The 20845-nt window shown below is 44.7% G+C and overlaps 1 protein-coding gene and 1 non-coding gene across 3 annotated transcripts in view; one reads left to right on the forward strand and one right to left on the reverse strand.

Moving 5' to 3' along the window:
- Hhat (hedgehog acyltransferase) overlaps positions 1 to 20845 on the reverse strand; it is a 268740-nt gene that overhangs the window by 227391 nt on the left and 20504 nt on the right. For both annotated transcript variants that reach the window (XM_031339371.1, XM_031339361.1), the window contains exons 3-4: positions 12980 to 13047; positions 6407 to 6520 (exon numbers count right to left, since the gene is read on the reverse strand). In XM_031339371.1, coding sequence (XP_031195231.1) covers positions 6407 to 6520; positions 12980 to 13047 — 182 coding nt within the window. The remainder of the gene's footprint in view (positions 1 to 6406; positions 6521 to 12979; positions 13048 to 20845) is intronic.
- Positions 10582 to 10694, forward strand: LOC116072419. Its single transcript, XR_004111434.1, has one exon. It is a non-coding gene; the product is annotated as a U5 spliceosomal RNA (small nuclear RNA).

Consider the following 20845-nt stretch of genomic DNA (forward strand, 5'->3'; position numbering starts at 1 on the left):
ATATATAATATATATGTAATCTCTTGAAAGAAGAAAAAGCAACCTGCCCCATCTGAGTCCAGACAGCTGCATCCCAGCCAGATCCTCCTGGGAGTAAAGGTCAGTGGGCCTTTATCCAGGGAGCTTTACCTCATTAGACAAGCACTAATAGAGGGAGTGGAGTAGGTTCCAGGAGAGACATCAGTGCCCGAGGTTCCATTTATGTGTGGCCCTGACACTCCTCAGGGAGAGGCTGCTTACCCCATGAAGAGGTTCCTCGGCCTGTGCAAATTCTGCAGTGGGAACCTGAGCCAAGGGGCCAAAACTAACCAACCCATCTTCCAGCCAGACCACATCAAGAAAAGCACAGAGCCCCACACCAGGCCAGCCTTTTCAGAGCTCCTCCAGGATCGTTTTAGTTCAGAGGGCCGAGAACACAGTGTCTCAGGTGGCAGAAAGCCACAGAGGCATGAGAGAACGGGGGGGGGGGGGGCAGATGTGATCCATCCCCACAAAGTCCAATCATAATACACCCACAGCCAGAGCTCAGCCAACCTTCCTCAGCCACCTCAGAGAGAGGACCTGACCTACAGGGAAAGCATTTAATCTCAGCCAAGGAGCTCAAGGGAAAGCTTTATTACTTTATTACTTACATGACCCAAAGGAAGGGAAGAGGGAGGGAGAGGAGGGAGTGAAGGAGGAGGGGAGAAGGGGAGAAAAAGGGAAACAGGGAGGATTATGCTTCTGGAAGTAGCCAGGCCCTCCCTGGGAGGCGCTGACCCACAAAGGAAAAGATCCATCCTGGCTGGAGATAGAAAGCATCGTTCAGGAGTCAGGGCTTTGACCAGATGCCATCTGACGTCTGCCCCCAACTGGACTGCTCAGGCTTTTCCATGCCCCAAAGAAAAGCAAAGTAGACAGGGATGCAGCTCAAATCTTCCATCCTGAAAAAGCACCAAAAACAACTCTGCCAAGGAAGGCCAAGAGGAACACTTCATCCAGGTGGTGAGAGGGCTGGAGCTAATGAGGCCAAGGCTGTGGTCCAGACTCACAGAAACGCCAAGCCAACCCTGACAAAGAAGCACTGTGGCCCGGCCACAGGCAGATCTGCCAGCCAGCTGCCTCGAAGCCCAGCCTGTGGTCATGCGAAGGTGAGACACACAAGGAGATGGCTCAGCTCTCACTCTGCCTCCTTCCAAGAAAAATGCAAGGCCTTCCTCCCCAGCATGGGGTAAGATGTGTTCTGTTGAGGTTGAGCTGAGTCTGCCTGCCCAGCCAGGCCTCCCAGCACCACAGAGGAAGCTGAACAAAGGAGCCCCACTTCCCAAGCCAGAACTGCAAAGCCACCTCCCTGCAGGCCTCTGACTCAACAGTGGCCAGCATGCCCAGCCCACTCCTTGCCTCGTGTACTTGCTGCAAAAGGGAGAGCCACCACCATGTCAGGTGTGGCTCAGTGATAAGCAAGCACTCCTTCACTTCTGAGTTCCCAGTCAGCTGGGACTCCTCCTCCCAACCCCCAGGAAAACAATATAGCTCCCATTCTTATTCCCAGACCAGCCTGAGACAGCAGTTCGGAAGCATACAGTCACAGGGCCAGATCCTGCCTCTGTCATCAAGGACAGTGGAACCCCAGTCTACAGTGCAAGGGATTGAACCCAGGGCAGCCCGCCTCAGGCACAGATATAGCTCTGCCACTGAGCTGCCTCTCAGCCTGCATCACTCCTTTCTTAATACGACATAGGAAAGTTCCAGGAGCAGAGCAGACATAAGCTTGGGGAGTACTGCTCTGCAGTCTCTCTCCACAGTCCCAGAAGCCACAGCTGTCCAGATGTAGATCTGAGGACACAGTAGTGACTTAATGGTGACACTTATTCCAAACCATTCCAAGTGCAAGTTCCACACCGAGGGTTCAACTGACCTTGGCCAGACCAATATTAATATTAAGATAAAATGCATACATTTTCCTTGTTATTTTTCTCTAACACAGTATCACAGCTATTTAATGTCTATATTATACTAGAAATTATAAGCAAGACATTGGGAGGATTGTTCAGGTTATATGTGAATATTATGCCATTTTGAACCAAGGCCTTGGGGGCCACTGAGAGCTCTTGAGCAATAAAAGTGCCTTACAACCTGGGTTTGATGTCCTGGTCCCACATCATGGGAAAAGAACTGACTACAGAAGGTAGTCCTCTAACCTCACACTTGTACCATGATACATACGCGAGTACACACACATACACACACACACACACACACAGAGAGACAAAGAGACAGACAGACAGAGAGATAGACAGAGAAAGACACACATAAACAGATACGGAGGGGGGAGACGGAGACAGAGAGAAAACAGAGAGATAGACAGAGAGAGCTAGACACACAGAAAGAAACAAAGACACACACAGAGAGAGAGAGAGAGAGAGAGAGAGACAGACAGACAGACAGACAGACAGACAGACAGACAGAGAATAATTTTTAAATTTATATCAAGGACTCAGGCATCTGTGAATTTTGACATATTTAAGGGTTTCTAAAGGCAACTGCCCAGTAGACACCAAAGTCCATGGCAACACTGCCTCCGAAGAGAAGCCCAGAAATAAAAGCTTCAAGTAAACCAATCCCGCAGTGGGGACCAAGTGTCTGACACATGAACCCACAGGTTCCCAGTCGAGGTGCACGCGGAGCCCAGCAGCTGTCTCATTTAGCACTGCACACCGAACACACTGTTAGTTCCCCACTTCCAAGTCTCCTATGCACAGAATCATGGCTGAGATGGTTCTCTGCTACTTGAGTTCCTAGCTCACCATCATGAGTCATAAATTCACCGGTGCTGGCCACAGCAGCTATAATCTGTTCTCTACAGCTTGTGTGTGTCACCAGGTCACCGGCTGCATCTGGCTCTTCAGCCTCTGAAAACAGTTCAGATTTGCACTGAAGTCTGTGCCACTGGTTTGCCAGGAACACACCCCAGAGGACACAGCCAGTACACACACCTCCTTTCCAGGAGACCATGAGTGGTCGATGCCTACTTTCCTCAGGGAATTCTTGTTTATTTTTGCCAAACTGTAAAGTATGGATTGATAACTTATGTCTGTTTTTAATATATAGTTGCTTAATTATTAATGAAGTTAGACTCTTCTCCCGCAAGATTAGGGATAGTAAGTCATTTTCTTTTCTTTTCTTTTCTTTTTTTAAAGATTTATTTATTTATTTTATGTACATGAGTACACTGTAGCTGTCTTCAGACCCACCAGAAGAGGGCGCCAGATCCCATTACAGATGGTTGTGAGCCATCATGTGGTTGTTGGGAATTGAACTCAGGACCACTGAAAGAGCAGTCAGTGCTCTTAACCGCTGAGCCATCTCTCCAGCCCCAAGTCATTTTCTTATGAGTTAAAAAAAAAAAAGCTTTATTTTAGAAATAGAATGTTAAACTTTGGGAGTGGAGAGATGGCTTACTGGTTAGGGGTGCTGGCTCCTCTTGCAGAGAACCCATGCTCAGTTCCCAGCACCCACACTGCAGCTCACAACCACCTGTAACTAACTACAACTACAGGGGCTCTGATGACCATTTCTGGATCCGCTCTTACCAGGCACACACATGGTGCACATACATGCAGGCAAACACATATACATAAAAATATTCTAATGTAACTCAGTTTTGGAGCTTTTATATTAACTTATTTATTTTATATGTATGAGTGTTTTGCCTGCATGCAATACCTGTGCATGCCATTTGTGCCTGGTGCCCAAGAAGGCCAGAAGATCCCCTAAGACGAATTATAGACAATTTGAAGCTGCTATGTGGGTGCTGGGAACTGAACCCAGGTTCTCTGCAAAAGCCAGTGCTCTTAACTGATGAGCCATCTCTTCAAACCTCAAAAAAAAAAAAAATTAATGATAAACTGCTAGAAATGTTGTAAAAAAAAATAAACAGGAATTTGAGAAATTTATAATAAGGTATTAATAATAAATAGACCCTAATAGTGAAAGCTGAGGCAGATGCACCCCTCACCACGTCAGGGGCAAGAGTTCCAGTATACATTTATCATCTGGTCTGTTCAAAAGGTCCATGAAACTTTTTAACATCTCCAAACCTGATAGACTGTAGCATCTTAGCTGTGCCACGTCAGAAAGCAAGTGGCCACTGAGGTAAAAAAAAAAAAAAAAAGTAATCAGTAAATCAGTTAAAAGGGAAGCATGCGCCTGAGTCTTCCATCTTCGAGAGCGATGGCTGGCAGCCTTCCTAAAGCTGCGGCTCCTCACACCGTGGTGACCCCCAACCATAAAATTATCCCACTGCTACTTTGTAACTGTGATTTTGCTACTGTTATGAATCGTATTATAAGTATACAGTACACAGATGATCCTAGGCAAGCCCTGTGAAAGGATCCATGGACTGCCCCAAAAAGGGGTCATGATTCACAGTGGAAAACCACTATCGGAGAACGAACAGGATCAAAAATCCCCAACTTTTGTCGAAAGAGATGTTCAGATACACCTCTAACAGACCAGTGACCAGTCTGTTCCTCCGGCTTACTGCTGGTCTCTCATTCTCTGGTCTTTCAGGGATATAGACCTTCTGTTCCATCACCTCTTGAGTCTTTCAAGAGAATGGAGTTTGCCTCCTGAGTTGGTCCAAGCCAGTCTGGTTGTATCTGAGTCTCACTTGCAGATTTCCAAACACAGGTTCATTCTTTACATTAGGAAGAAGTAACAGGAAGCCGGTATCAGAGGGGCCTGGGCAAAAGCCAAGCAATCCCTAAGTGACAGGGGGGTCCCCCTGGAAGGTTCTTGTGCTTCTTGCTTGCTTGCCAGCCCTGTGAAGCTGCCACAATCCAGCCTCCTGTGAAAACCCTTCTCAAATATTTACTTTGAAGATTCCCTGTCCCAGGTTGAATCAGGAACAAACCAGCAATAGAATTGAGCATAAATCTGCTATAGCTACCACAGTGTGTGTGTGTGTGCATGTGTGCATGTGCGTGTGCGTGTGTGTGTGCATGTGCATGTGTGTGTGCGTGCGCGTGTGTGTGTGCATGTGTGTGTGCATGTGCGTGTGTGTGCGTGTGTGTGTGTGTGTGTGCGCGCGCGCGCGCGCGCGTGTGTGTGTGTGTGTGTGTGTGTGTGTGTGTGTGTGTGTGTGGTGTTCCTGTGTACCCACGAGCACATGTGTGCACAGGTCAGAGGTCAATCATCCCTCAGGAGCCATCTACCTTGTTTTCTTAAGGCAGGGTCTCTTATTGGCCTGGAGATGGCTAAGTGGTCTTGACTGGCTTCCTGGAGTCCACCTGTCTCCAGGCCCTAGGTGCTGGAGCAATTTTCAAACCTTGTCACATCCAGTCATTCTTTATGTGGGTTCTGGGGATCAAACTCAGGTCATTGTGCTTACGCAGCAAGTACAGTCACCCACAGTACCTCCCCAGCTCAATTGCTACTTTTTAAAAAGATTTGTTATTCTACATGCATGAAGTTTGGCTTTTGTGTTTATCTATACAACACATGGAGGCCAAGGTAAAGGCTACTGATCCCTTGGAACTGGAGTTACAGACCATTGTTTCTTAGGGTTTCTATTGCTGTGATGGAACACCATGACCAAGGCAACTCACGTGTGTGGGGTGTGTGCATGTACGTGTATGTGTGTGTGTGTGTGTGATCAACTTACACTTCCAGGTGATGGTTCATCACTAAGGGAAGTCAAGTCAGGAACTCAAACAGAACAGGAACCTGGAGGCAGAAGCTGATGCAGAAGACACGGAGGAGTGCTGCTTATTGGATTGTTCAGCCTGCTTTCTTAAAGAATGCAGGACCACAAGCCCAGGGATGGCACCACCCACAATGAGCTGTGCCTCCCTCATTAGTTACTAATACGGAAAATGCCCTACATCTTATGGAGGCATTTTCTCAATTGAGGCTCCCTCCTCTCTGATGACTCCAGCTTGTGTCAAGTGGACATTAAAAAAAAAAAAATCAAACTAGCCACTACAACTGTGAACCACCACGTGGGTACTGGGAATAGATCCCAGGTCCTCTGGGAAAGCAGCCAGTGCTCTTGGCTGCTGAGCCATCTCTCCGGGCCTTGTATTGACTGACAATATAACTTCTGCCTCCTCGTGAACTGAATGAAGCCACACATTCTCCCAAGCAGGCAAGCCTTTACTAAAGCATTCATTCCACCAGGGATGTGCTTAGTGAGCACCAGCTGAGGTTAGTTCACTCTGAAACCTTTGTATACAGTGGTGTTAGAGAACAATCTGGACGAAATCAACGCAGGGGAGTTGAGAAGACCCTTCACCCGACGTGTCACTTTGGCTAATATTGTTCCTGGGCTTCCCCACTGATAACCCTGTCTCCAGATTCACAGTTGGCCTCCTCACTAAAGCCAAAGGATAAAGAGGCTTAAAAGCAAATGACGCATGACTCTTACCTCCTTTGTGAGTAATGTGGCCAACTGAGACACGGCCACATGGCCAAGGAAGAGCCACACCAGCCTCCGCTTCCCCCATTCCATCCAGAAGTTCCACTCAAAGTCAGTAGGGTCCTAGCGGGGAGAGCAAGAAGTAGTATTACCAGGGGAGCTGTGGCGTGTGTCCAACAACACACCTGGGACTCCAGATTCCGCAGATGGCATTTACCCACCTCGAACTCCAACCTCCCCACCCACCGTGAACTGTCCCCTCTAGCCTGGCTGTCTTCCTGCCATTCTCCAAATGTACTTTTCCTTCTAACTCAGAGTCTTCATGGACACTGATTCTCTGGGATGGAACCTCGTGTTCTTAACTCATTTTGCAAATAGTGAAAAGGAGGCAGAAGGGTTTAAATTCATGTACCCAAGGTCACAAAGTCAGCATGGTGACTGGGAAGGTCACATGGCCAGCGATGTAACTGGGAAGGTCACATGATCAGCATGGGCGCTAGGAAGGTCACATGGCCAGCGATGTAACTGGGAAGGTCACATGATCAGCATGGGAGCTAGGAAGGTCACATGGTCAGCATGGTAACTGGGAAGGTCACAAGGTCAGTGTGGAAACTGGGAAGGTCACAAGGTCAGCATGGAAACTGGGAAGGTCATATGGTCAGTGTGGTAACTGGGAAGATTACATGGTCAGTGGGGTAAATGGGAAAGTCACAAGGTCAGTGTGGTAAACTGGAAAGGTCACATGGTCATCATGGTAACTGGGAAAGTCACAAGGTCAGCATGGTAACTGGGAAGGTCACAAGGTCAGTGTGGTAACTGGGAAGGTCACATGGTCAGTGGGGTAACAGGGCAAGAAATGAACTAGTTTCGTTATCAACTTGCAATAAAAGGATAATTCTGGTATGTGCCCGCCCCTTCTGCTAGAGCAGCTCCTGGTACCAGGGTCCATATCTGTGAGGCAGCCACAGGGCAGGTGACTGGACATGAGGAAATTCAGCCTGAAGACCCTCAAGGATGGTCACAACAGCAAAGCTGAGCCCAAAAAGGACATGCAAGTGATATGGCTGCCCACAACATGCAACATGGGCAGGGAACAACTCCACACCACGACAGTCAGAGCTTCTTCTCAAGCTCATGTAGGTGGGGGAGGGGTGTCCCCATGCCTGCTAAGTAAGGTGGACATCCTTCCTAGCCTTACAAGAGGATTTGGGACCCTGGACCCAGCCTGAGTGGAAGTGGAGCAAAATATTTTTTAATTACACCTTGTGGTGGTTTGCATAGGAATGGCTTCCATACACTCATAGGTTTGAATTCCTGGTCCATAGGGAGTGGCACTATTAGGAGATGTGGCCTTGTTGGAGGAAATATATCACTGTGAAGGCATGCTTTGAGGTTTCTGAAGCTCAAACTGTTCACTTCCTGATGCCTGCCAATCAGCACGCAGAACGCTGAGCTCCTTCTCCAGCACCACATCTGACTGCAGGCTGCCATGCTTCCCATCATGATGATAATGGACTGAACCTCTGAACCTGTAAGCCAGCTCCATTTAAATGTTGTCCTTTATGAGAACTGCAGGAGTCATGGTGTCTCTTCACAACAATAAAACTCTTAACTAAAACATTCCTTAAGCAGCCTTTGTCTGGTATTTAGTCAGAGCAGTAAGGAAAGTGATCAACATGCATGCTAATAACTGTGAGTCTCCTGTTCTTCCTGCCCTTTATCAGCGAGGCTGCAGTCCTAAATAAGACCTGTTCAGTGACAACACTGGCTGGTGGTGGGTGGAGGGTGGGGAAGCCCACAAAGCCCCACTCACGCAAGAAGAGCTCTAAGCAAGTAATGGCTGTGAAGGAAGAAAGAATTAGTGTTCTCCAGGTATAGGTGGACCAGTCCCAAGTGGTCAGCCATAAACACATATAAATACAAGCAATACTAAGTGGCCTCAGCAGGCTGTACATGTACACACACACAGACACACACTCTCTCTCTCACACACACACAAACATACATACACACATTCACACACACATACACACACATTCTCACACACAAACACACACACACACGCTCACAAACATTCTCACATACACACACATATTCTCACAAACATTCTCACATACACACACACACACTCACATTCTCTCTCACACACACACACTCACACACATAATCTCACATTCTCACATACACACTCACATATTCTCAGAAACATTCTCACATACACACACACACTCACATTCTCACATACACACTCACACACATATTCTCACAAACATTCTCACACTCTCACACACTCTCACATTCTCTCTCTCACACACACATATTCACAAACAGACTCTCACAAACATTCTCTCTCAGACATACAACACTCTTTCACACACACTCATTAAAGAAGGTTATTGAAATTGAGAGGAATTGGGGGAGGCATGAAAGGAGCTGGAGGGAGGGAGGGACGGAGAGAGAGGGAGGGAGGCTGTAAACAATACAAACACATTACTCATATATGACATTCTCAAAAACTAAAATAAAAAACCTTTTAAGTATTAAAAAAAATCATGACCCCCAACCTCTCTGATGAATCACAACTTCTTTCCAAATCTCAGCCTTCGGGACAAACCTACCCAACATGGTACAGGACAAGGAGGAGTTATTGATGAGGTTAGACCTTTTCCCCTAAGTTTAAGGGTTCTATGCCATTTACCTATGACAGCTCCTACTGCTGTTTGGTTTTTTTTTTTCCCCCTTTATTTCTTGTAAATGCTTTCTGAACTGGGTGTAGTAGTGAATGCCCACAGGAATAGCACTTGAGAAGTGAAAGTTGAAATCTAAGAGTTCAAAGGTCATCCTCAGCAGCATGATGAGTTCCAGGCTAGCCTGGGCTACAAGAGCCCCTGTCTCAAAAAAACAAACAAACAAACAAAACAAACAAAAAAACAACAACAATGGGACACACACACACACCAGGGACACTTCTCAGATTAGGACCACATTTCCTCCAAAGTATTTGGAGAGAAGAGTTGTAAGTCACAAATGAGGCCAATATTCAAGTTTGGAACCATGACCCAAATTACATAATTCAAGACAGCTGTGATATTGACGATCATGATCCCAGCATTTAAGGGTTAGATGATCAATCCCTAGATCAAGAAGATCTAGGCAAGAGGATCAGAAATTCAAGGATATCTTCAGCTACAGTGGTTAATTTGAGGCCAGCCCAGGCTACATGAGATCCTGTCTCCCCACCCCCCACCCCCTAAAAAGCAAGGTAGACTCATGACTCTCCTACAAAATTTCATAATGCTAGCTCTCCAAAAATATCATAGAGACAGTCTGTGTCCCTATACCGTGGAGAAAATCAACACCTCTAGTCCTTTGGGAGCCACAGTCTCAAAATCCGGCGCTTTTATTCAGAGATTTTGGTTTCTGCACAGAAAGCCATACCACCTTCACAAAAGCGAGTTTAAAGTCTGACATGGCAGCACATGTTTGTATTATAACATTTGGGAGGCTGAGGCAAGAGGACTATCATGATGAGCTTGAGGTCAGCCTGGTCTAGAGAGGAAGATCTTCTGTTTGAGGCCAGCCTGGGCTATGTATTTAAGACACAGTCTCAGGAGGGAAAAAAATTAAAGTAGTTCCTCCAGCTTCTATATCGAAGGTGTAGCAGTTACATGATCACTTAATAGCGCATGAACCGTTAGGAAATCTGGGTGAGGTCTGTGGAGCTGACAGCCGTCGGGCTCCTCGGTTTAGAGTTTACTATAGTGATGAAATTCCCCAGTAAGTTTTGTGATTGTTGCAATTTCCTGTAGGTGTAGTTATTTCTAAATAAATAGGTTTTGTAGAAAAGAAACAGAAGTCATAAAGTCCCCATAAACTAAATACAAGCAAGTTCCTGTAACTGAACCAATACGCCCGGATCTCCGCTCTGCCCCCTAGCGGTGGCCGTGTGATATGCATCAAAGCCCCATGAGTCAGACGTCTCATTTGCATACCCATCATCCCTTTCATGTAATACAATTTTGAAGTTTAAAATATATACGTATTTCACCCATCATTTGGAGCTAAAACGACTTATTACATTACTGTATAAACAAGATGCTGGGCAGCTCCTGGGGCTGAAAAGTCACCGTCGACGAACTAGGAACTGTCCTTACTGATGACTAGAGTTTACAGGTATTCCTTACATACTCTGGTTTCTCTTCAGATCGTGTAAATATTTTGCCTTTTACTAAAGATTCCCGTGGAGAAAAACAGTTCTCAATGACCATCAATTTTTTGAGGCCTTGCTTTTTGCTCTTTTGTTCTAAAGTAAGAATTAGGTGTTAATTGTCTTATGTTCTTACAGTATAAGCTGTAAATACTGCTTCTCTTGCTTTAAGATTAGGCTTTAGAGAGCTAAGGAATCTTAATGCCTAGTAGTGGGGGAGCATGTCTTTAATCCCAGCACTTGGCAGGCAGAGGCAGGCTGATCTACAGAGTGAGTTCCAGGGCTACCCAGAGAAACCCTATCTCAACAGCTTCTTGTCCTGGAAAGTAGCTTCATTCAGCCAGTTCACCTCACAGGTGCATGTCCGGTCACATGACCTCCCACTTTCTCTTTCTAGCGGGGACACCATTTATGGTGTTATCTCTATAAGAATTCTCCCAGGTAGCACTTTTCAGATCGGTTCCTACATGATGTCCATCCACACATCCTCCACCCCCACGCCCCAAGCTGTGTCTGCTGCAGCCCCCTCCCCCATGGACCTCTCTGTGTAATTATACTTTAATGATCCCCTAAAGATTGTTCCTAACCTAAAGATTGAACATGACCATATGAGGGACCGTACTCAAAAAGGTGTACCTTTGAGACACTCCAAATTGAGAGCCATATCCCAGGGGCAGCTGCAATTCAAACACAGAAACTAGAAAACTAAAGAGATTGGCATTCAAAGATGGATGAAGAGATGGGTTAGTTCAGGAGTGCTAAAGATTAGCTGGCAGGAGGTGGTTTCTCAGGGTGATAACGAACACAGAACTTTTCCACCAAGGCAGAAGTGGCTTACATATATGTACCCCTGATGCAGTTCATTACTAGAGCTGTCAGGAAGAAACCAGGCCTGTGTGTGTGTATGTCTGTGTATGTGTGTCTGTGTGCACGTGCGTGTGTGTGTGTGTGTGTGTGTGTGTGTGTGTGTGTGCACCATAGTGCACATAGAGAAGTCAGAGGACGGCTTGCAGGAGTCGGTTCCTTCCTGTGGGTTCCTGAACTACAGTTGTTAGGCTTGGCAGCAAGGCCTTTAGCTACCAAGCCATCTTACCAGCCCTCTACTCAGCTTTTCTCACAGGTGCTAAGGAACTGACTCAGGTCCCCATGCTTGAGTGACAAGCACTTGGTCAACCTATCTCTCCAGCCCACATCTGAACGTTCATGGAACTGTCCAGTAGGTAGAGCAGCAAATGCCAGAAAGGATGCACCACACTGGGCTAGACACCCCTCCTAGTCCCTGACAAACACTGGCCTGACATCTCTCTGTGCCTCTGCACAGCCTAGTGAGTCAGGATGGGAACTGAAGTAAAGCTGCTGCAAGTGTAGAGCCTGAAGCTACACAGTCAGGACAGGGCAGACATGAGAGTCTTCAAACACTTGTCAGGAAGTAGGGAATTCAGAAGCTGATGAGCTGTTCTATGCCCCAAAGCAGCCTGAGAGCAGCTAGTCTCAGGATGGGAATGCTGCACACTCAGAGTAAAGCAGTGCCTGGTGATATTCTTAAATACTGACAACAGAAAAATGAATATACCACCCAGAAGCAGTTTTGCATCCCACCATCAGCTTCCCTGAGGCCCCCACCATCCAAGTCAACATTGACATGGGGTCCTGGGTCACTGATGGGAAAGAAGACAAGGGAAGGAGGTTGTGGTGGCTTGAATAAAAGTGGCCTCCACATGCTTAGTTACCAGGGAGGGATACTCTTAGAAAGGATTAGAAGGATTAGGAGGTGTGGCCTTGGGGCTTGGATGTCTCAAAAGCCCATATCAAGCCCAGAATGTATGTATGTCTCTCTCTCTCTCTCTCTCTCTCTCTCTCTCTCTCTCTCTCTCTCTCTCTCTCTCTCTCTCTCTCTGTATCTATCTATCTATCAATCTCTGCCTATGGATCAGGATGTAGAATATTCAGCTACCTCTGCACACCATGTCTGCCTGCATGGTGCCATGCTCCCCACCATGATGATAATGGCCTGAACCTCTGAGCCTGTAAAACAGCCCCAATTAAATGTTTTCCTTTATAATAGTTGCCTTGGTCATGGTGTCTCTTCACAGCAATAGAACAGTGATTAAGGCAGAGGTCTTGGTTGGAGAAAAAGGGTAACCTAGTGGAAAAAACTCTCCAGTGGAAAAAGTGGGGCTGGTACCCAAGAACAGCACTTCCAGAAGAGAACAGAACACGAGTCTGGTTCCAGACTGGTTCCTTGTCCAACACAACACACTTCACCTTCTCAACAGAAAAGCACACCGCTCCAGACAGCCCTCCACACACCCTTCCATCCCACAGAATGAGGTGAAACACTGGCACTTTTTAAACGTTAGAAGGCTTCCCTGTACCTTCTTCAGTCCTCCAAATAGAGTATCCATCTCCAGCTCAAACTCCTGGTCCAGTTCCTCTTCATGCTCTGACAAGAAAAGAAGAAGAAGAAACATCCTCTATTAATCATAGCAGAAGCACTCAAAGAAATTAAAAAAAAAAATGTCCTACAGACTAAGTAGCAGGCACACTTGCCACATCCCTGAAACTCCTTCCCTATGTTGGGACCTGAGTTCCAGGAAATGCAAGATAGGGCCGATGTAAATCCTCTCGGTTTGGATAAAGGCCCCAAAGGGAGAGAGAGAAGATTATGAGAGAAAAGTGTTCAACACAAGGAGTCAGGGAAGGTTGGTGCAAGGCGCAGCTGTATAGAAACAGGCTGTCCAAAGAATGGAGTGTGGGCTCCCTGAAGGCCAGGAGTCCTCAGAGAGTCCTGTGGTGTCACTCTTCACGGATGGTCATCCAATGGCTGGTTCTCAGCATCTGTTTTATAGCTGAGAGCTTTTAGCTAATTTTAGACTGTCTTGGGGAATGGCTCCTGTCTGTAATCCCAACGCTTGAGAGGCTGTACAGGTATGGAATATTTTACCGAGATCATGACTCAAAACTGGTATGGCATTACTGAACCATATGATAGGAGCTGACAGGCATTATAAAAAAGAATCAGGTCTGACCAGTAACCACACTTATAGGTAACCAATACCAGAAAACTACTGTGCATATACATAACAAAAACATACGAGACCTTCTCTCCAAACAAGACAGCAAAAAAGGAGGTGGTTCTCTCAAGGATGACTGTCCTCTATGGTAGCAGCAAGGACTGAGATGTCACTCTGAGCCTCACATTCACAGCAGCCCCCACCTCAGCCTCCCAAGTGTTGGGATCACAGACGTGAGCCACCATCCAGACAGCCTAAAATGAGCTAAAAGCTCACAGCTGCAATATCGAGTCGCTCAATAAAGAACAGATGCTGAGGACCTGCTGCGAGACATCTGTCTGTGAAGAGCATCACTCCTCAGGACTCTGAGAGGACACCTCGCTGCAGGGAGCCCACACCTCTCACTCTTTTTGACAGCCTGTTCCTGTGGCTCAAATGCAGCTAAGCAAGTAGCTGGTATAGAAGGACAGAAGCCCCTCTGCCTAGAACTCCTCCCATGATGCTGAAAATGGAGCCTGGGAGTCCTCCACCCAACATCACTGGGGACCAAGCCTGGAAACCCCCCACATCATTGAAGACAGAGCCTAGGAACACACACACACACACACACACACACACACACACCCATGCCACTGGGGACCTGCAGCCAAGACAACTCTCTCTGCTAAGGCCCAGTTCCATTTTCCAAACCACAGCCTGAGAACATTAGAAATAGAGCAGTTTCCACCCAAGAGCCCTGATTATCAGTCAGCTGTTTATTCTCTCCCTTCACAAAAGGCTACATCAAATTCCCATCTACCTACTGAAGGCGAGATTTGCATTTTAATTGCTGCCAATGAGCTGTTGTGTGAGTCATTTACTCAGAATCACTAACCTTCCACTTTCACCCTACAAATACTAGTCATAGTTCTGGAGCAGGGTCCTTAGAGGTCATTAGACACCCACACATACATACACGTACACATACACACAAAAATACATACATGCACACACATATACATACATACACATTCATATATATATATATATATATATATATACTCACATAGACATATATGCACACATATACACACATACATACCTATATACACAAACATACACACACATATACACACATACACATCTATATATCCAAACATACACACATACATACACACACATATACACACATACACACCTATATACACAAACACACATACACACATATACACACATACACACCTATATACACAAACATACACACATGTACACGCATACACACCTATATACACAAACATACACACATATACACACATACACATATGCATACACACATATACACACATACACACCTATATACACAAACACACACATACACACACATACATACACACATATACACACATATACACCTATATACACAAACATACACACATGTACACACATACACACCTATATACACAAACATACACACATATACACACATACACATATGCATACACACACATATACACACATACACACCTATATACACAAACATACACACACACACACACATACCCTGATATTTCTATGCATTTGAAAAACTCCAATCAGCTCCCACTGAGCCTTACTTCCCTAAGAAGCCAGAGGGCTCACAGCAGACTGTAGTAATCAATGAAAACATGGAAGGGAACAGAAAATAGGGGCTTCTAGCAAAAAAACTCAGTGGCAAGCAACATTCAAATACTCATAAGCAGACTATGCTACAGCAGAGACATTCATGATAAGGTAGATTGTCTATGACACTTGAGGCCCAGGGCTTCTAGTTCTTCCCTCCTCTAGTTCTATCAGAGAACGAGAATGTGGGTCACAAATCACTCACTGAGAACACATGAGATCTGTAAATAGGATACAAAATAGCAAAGGTCAGGAAGACCTCCCAAGAGGGCTAAACTCTGAACTTCTGAACTTCTTAGGCCACTTTCTGATAGAGCCATGTCCAGGGCAGAGGCACATGGGGAGATGGCATCATTGGTAAAGTGCTCGATGTACAAGCATGAAATCCTGAGTTCAGATCCCCAAGACCCACAGGAAAGGCCTACTACAGCAGTACACACCTGTAAACCCAGCACCAGAGAGATAGAGACAGGAGGATCTTCAAGGCCGCAGAGCGGCCAGCTTAGACTAATCAGCGAGAGACCCTGTCTCAAAGCAACAAAGCAGATAGGGAATGAGGAAGACACTCCACACTGCTGGCTGTTTTCCCAATCACCACGTTGCTGTGCTTAGCAAAAAGTTCGGTAAGAACAAAAACCAACACAAAGGTGATAACAAAGCGGGCCTGAAAGGGGCTGGCTGGGCTAAGAGAGCTGGTATCCCTGGAGGAAGGCAGTGACTCAGTAGTTTTGTGAGTGACAAGGACTTGGTCCAGTACCATCTAACACACTGGGAGTCTTGATTGTGAGGATACTGGGAGACAGACTCAATCCTTGGCAACCTGCAGGGCGAGGCACTCAAGTCCTGGCGCCAAAGTTCCCTCGGTGGCCCTTCCCACCCTCAGCAAGGTCCCCAGGCAAGGCCACCTGTTCAAGACAAGGACCCTCTGCCTCCCGCACCCCCGTGGTAGAATGAGCTCTCTAGAGTCACCAACCCACTTGCAAACAAATCCTCCAATCACAACAGTTAGTGATCGCCTCCTCACCCAGCCCTTATCCTGTGAGAGGTTGGTGCATTGTGCAAACCATGTAAAGGAAAAGGTCCACTTATAATGGCTGCTGTGTCATGCTCTCATAGACTGAGATTAAAAAGGCTGTGCCTAAAGGGCAGACAGGAAAGTGAAAGAGTGGGGCAAGTGTGTTCGCTACAGTTGCATCCTACTCTGGAGACAACTGCTAGATAATAACAAAGAAACTAGAGGTAGCAAGTCAGACAGAAAGTGCACTGAGAAAACTGTTTTTAGACATTACATTAGCGATAGTTCACTGATGGCTAAAGAAAGGGGAGTAAGTGACCTGAAACCTCAAATCTATAGATGGCAGAATTCCATTTATGCAAATGTCAGTAACAGGCGACTTCTGCAGAAAGGCTTGCTTGTAGACTACTGGGTCAGCAGGATTCAACTTGGCTATGTTCTCGAAAGTGATTATTACAGAAAACAGAAAAGCTGCCAAGTTTAGCTAAGTCCAAACTTGTGTTCTTTGAAAAAGAAAATAAATCTGCTAAATGGATAAATCTGAACATTTTCTTTTTTATTTTCTTTGTGACCTTGCATCAGGCAGAAATTTCTTTTTTTTTTCTTTTTTCTTTTTTAATTGATTTAAGTTTTATTGCATTATAATGAGAAAAGATACGTAATTTCAGTTTATCTGAATTTGTTTACATTTAAAAATATATTTTAAGTAAACAGAATTACATCACAATCTTTTTTCCCTTTTGTACCCCAACTCCTCCCAGAGACCTCCCCTTCTATACCTGCAATACTTTTTTTTTTGTTTTGTCACATTCTTTAAAATTTATAAAATATTGTAACAATAAAAATGAGTAGTATAAAAGTTGTTTGATATAAAACAATCAATTAAACAGTCTTATGTAGATGATTGTCTGCAACAATACTAAAAAAACATACATTTTCTCAGTATAAATTTTAAATAACTCCAAACATATTAGCTGTATATTTTAAAATAATACATCACTACTAGTTTTTTTAAATGAACATAAGTAAAGTCTTTTTGTTTGTTTGTTTGTTTTGTTTTTAGTGGAGTTTAAAATCTTGGCTCTTACTGTGGTACAAGCCCAAAATAAGAACAATTTTTAGAAATTGGAGTTCATTCTAATAAGACTGTACTTCAATGACCCTCACATCACCAAAGGATTTTACCTCCCTAGTGGCTAAGCTAAGAGTTGACAGTTCTGCTGTGCCTTTCCTGCTATGGTCAAAGCTATTTGACTAGAGTGATTGTCTTCATTCTCAGCCCACAGAGAACAGATTACATTCATTTAAGAAATGGTGTGTGTATCAAGATGGTCTATTTGTGAAGTCATTTACCAACTGTTTCAATGAACAATGGCTCTGCTTGGAGGATGGTGCAGACATTAGGTACAGGTAAGAATCTGGTTCATTTGTTGTGATAATTTTGAAAAGCATTCATCTCAGAGGTACAGTAACTTATAAAGTTCTCTTCAAAATTGATACAATAGTTACAAATATCAAGCAAAGCATTCAGTCTCACTCTTTGTTATTCTCTTACAAGCCACCTCCCAAGTTAATTGTTTAAGTTTCTTTTGGCTGTATAAATAATTTTGAAATATGTAATTTATTCTGAAAACCATAGTATTGTGACCCTCCTTCAGCTAGTACTGGTTCTTTCAGACCATGCCTTGCCACAAATAGCCATGCCTTCCTCTAACCTCCTGCTAATAGCCACTCCTCTCTCCAAGTTCCTGTTATGCCGGAAGTCCCGCCTCCAGAGACTGAAGATAAAGCTGCTGATTGGGCCAAGAGTTGCTGACGGACTTGGGGGAGGGGTTTTTGCTCTACCTACCTACCTGTTGGTAACAAAGAGAATTCAATAATGATGGTTGACTGAAAGCACACCATGTGTCTGTCTCATTTTTTTCAAACCCCTTCCTGCATTCCAGTACCCTTAATTTTTTCAGGCCCCGACTTCCATTCCAGAAGACCCATTTGTAGGTGTGGCTGCAGGCGGCTACCTAGTATAATGTAAAAACATCAAATGAACAATCCTAATAGCGAGGCTGAGATAGGAGAAGCATGGTTTCAAGACCGTTATGTGGTACCTGGCAAGACACTGTCAGGTACAAACAAGCAGAAAGTGTATATGGATTGTGCAATATTGGATCTATTTCTCCAATTATCAAATTAGAGAAACCACGAGATGATAGCGAACAAATTTTCAATTCCTCATACTTTTGAATTTAAATCAATTAGGATAAGTTGGTAATGTTAATTTTCATAATAAGAGATTAAGAAAAAGTAATTGTTACTTTCTGTTATTTTTGTTGTTAGAGGTGGAATTATATTTGTGTGGGTTTGTTGAAAGGTTACTTTCTTACTTCTTATGTTGTAGTTTTGCTCCTTATGTTGATGTTTTCCCTCTATTATCCTTTGTAGGGCTGGATTTGTGGAAAGATATTGTGTAAATTTGGTTTTGTCATGGAATATCTTGGTTTCTCCATCTATGGTAATTGAGAGTTTTGCTGGGTATAGCAGCCTGGGCTGCATTTGTGTTCTTGTAGGGTCTGTATGACATCTGCCCTGGATCTTCTAGCTTTCATAGTCTCTGGTGAGAAGTCTGGTGTAATTCTGATAGGCCTGCCTTTATAAGTTACTTGACCTTTTTCCTTTACTGCTTTTAAAATTATTTTTTTGTTTAGTGCATTTGGTGTTTTTATTACTATGTGACAGGAGGAATTTCTTTTCTGGTCCAGTCTATTTGGAGTTCTGTTTACTGGCCCTTTAAGTTGGGAGTCTTTACTCTCTTCTATACCTATTATCCTTATGTTTGGTCTTCTCATTGCATCCAGGAGTTCCTGGATGTTTTGGGTTAGGAGCCTTTTGCTTTTTGCATTTTCTTTCACTGTTGTGTCAATGTTTTCTATGGTATCTTCTGCCCATGAGATTCTCTCTTCTATCTCTTGCATTCTGTTGGTGATGCTTGCATCTATGACTCCTAATCTCTTTCCTAGGTATTCTATCTCCAAGGTTGTCTCCCTTTGTGATTTCTTTATTGTTTCTATTTCCATTTCTAGATCTTGGATGGTTTTGTTCATTTCCTTCACCTGTTTAATTGTGTTTTCCTGTAGTTCTTTAAGGGGTTTTTGTGTTTCCTCTTTAAGGTCTTCTAGCTGTTTACCTGTGTTCTCCTGTATTTCTTTGAGGGAGTTATTTATGTCCTTCTTAATGTCCTCTATCATCATCATGAGAAGTGATTTTAGATGTGAATCTTGCTTTTCCAGTGTGATGATATGTCCAGGACTTGCTATGGTGGGAGAATTGGGTTCTGATGATACCAAATAACCTTGGTTTCTGTTGCTTATGTTCTTACTCTTGCCTCCCGCCATCTGGTTACCTCTAGTGCTACCTGCCCTGGCTAAATCAGACTGGGTCCTGTCCTTCCTGTGATCCTGGTTATGTCAGAACTCCTCAGAGTCAAGCTGTCTCTGTGATCCTGTGATTCTGGGATCCTGTGATCCTGGGCTAATTGAAGTGCCTGGGAGTATAGCTTTCTCTGAGAATTATGGGACTCACTGCAAAGTTTGCACTCAAGTTTGCTTAGGGCACCAGCTTAGACAGACCAGAAGGAACCAGTGCCACTGATCTGGTGGAGTTCCTGCGTGCCTGGGTCCCACTGGTCCCAGTTACTCCCAGTGTTTTGACAGATGTTGTGTCCTCCTCACCTCTGATCCTTAGGATCCTAGGTGTGTTGCAACACCTGGGAGTGGAGCTTCCTCTGGGTGTCGTGGGACTGGCTGCAGAATTTTTTTTTTCTTTTTTCTTTTTCTTTTTTCTTTCTTTTTTTTTTTTTTTTTTTTTTTTTTTTGGTTTTCCGAGACAGGGTTTCTCTGTGTAGCCCTGGCTGTCCTGGAACTCTGTAGACCAGACTGGCCTGGAACTCAGAAATCTGCCTGCCTCTGCCTCCCAAGTGCTGGGATTATAGGCGTGTCCCACTATGCCCAGCATGAACATTTTCTTAAGACAGGGACTTGAGGTGCATGCAGTGTCTGACTCTGGAGTATGGTCGACATATTTGAAATCTCAGAGACCTGGATAAATATTATCATCACACTGCCTTAAAAAGACAAAGGTAAATATGCCAATAGCCCAGAAACATTTGGGAACTTTTTGATGAATCTGCTTCGAAGAGAGGTTGGGCCTCAACAAGCTTCCAAGAGAGTAAAACCAAGCGGTAGAGATTTCAGGTACCAGTTCCATGGTTTACAAGGAAGGAAGGAGGCCATTGTATATGAAAGACGCTGGGCTCCATGTTGGAGTCTCTAAGGGTAAAACTGCGGTCTGACCAGGCACACACAGAAACTGATTGTTTTTTTCAACTGAGAGAAAAGAGGTCGATAAAATACCATGGCCAAGGTGGGTACACAGCAGAAGTCACTGGGGGTTGCTCCTGAAAACTTTATTTCCTTAAAATAAAATATCATGAGCAGGTCAAAAAGAGAAAAGGAGTTCATGTGTACCATGAGCATGCAGGTACCCTTGGAGACCAGAAGAGGTGTGTGTGTGTGTGTGTG

The sequence above is a fragment of the Mastomys coucha genome, unplaced genomic scaffold, assembly GCF_008632895.1.
Source record: "Mastomys coucha isolate ucsf_1 unplaced genomic scaffold, UCSF_Mcou_1 pScaffold1, whole genome shotgun sequence".
Classification (NCBI taxonomy): domain Eukaryota; kingdom Metazoa; phylum Chordata; class Mammalia; order Rodentia; family Muridae; genus Mastomys; species Mastomys coucha.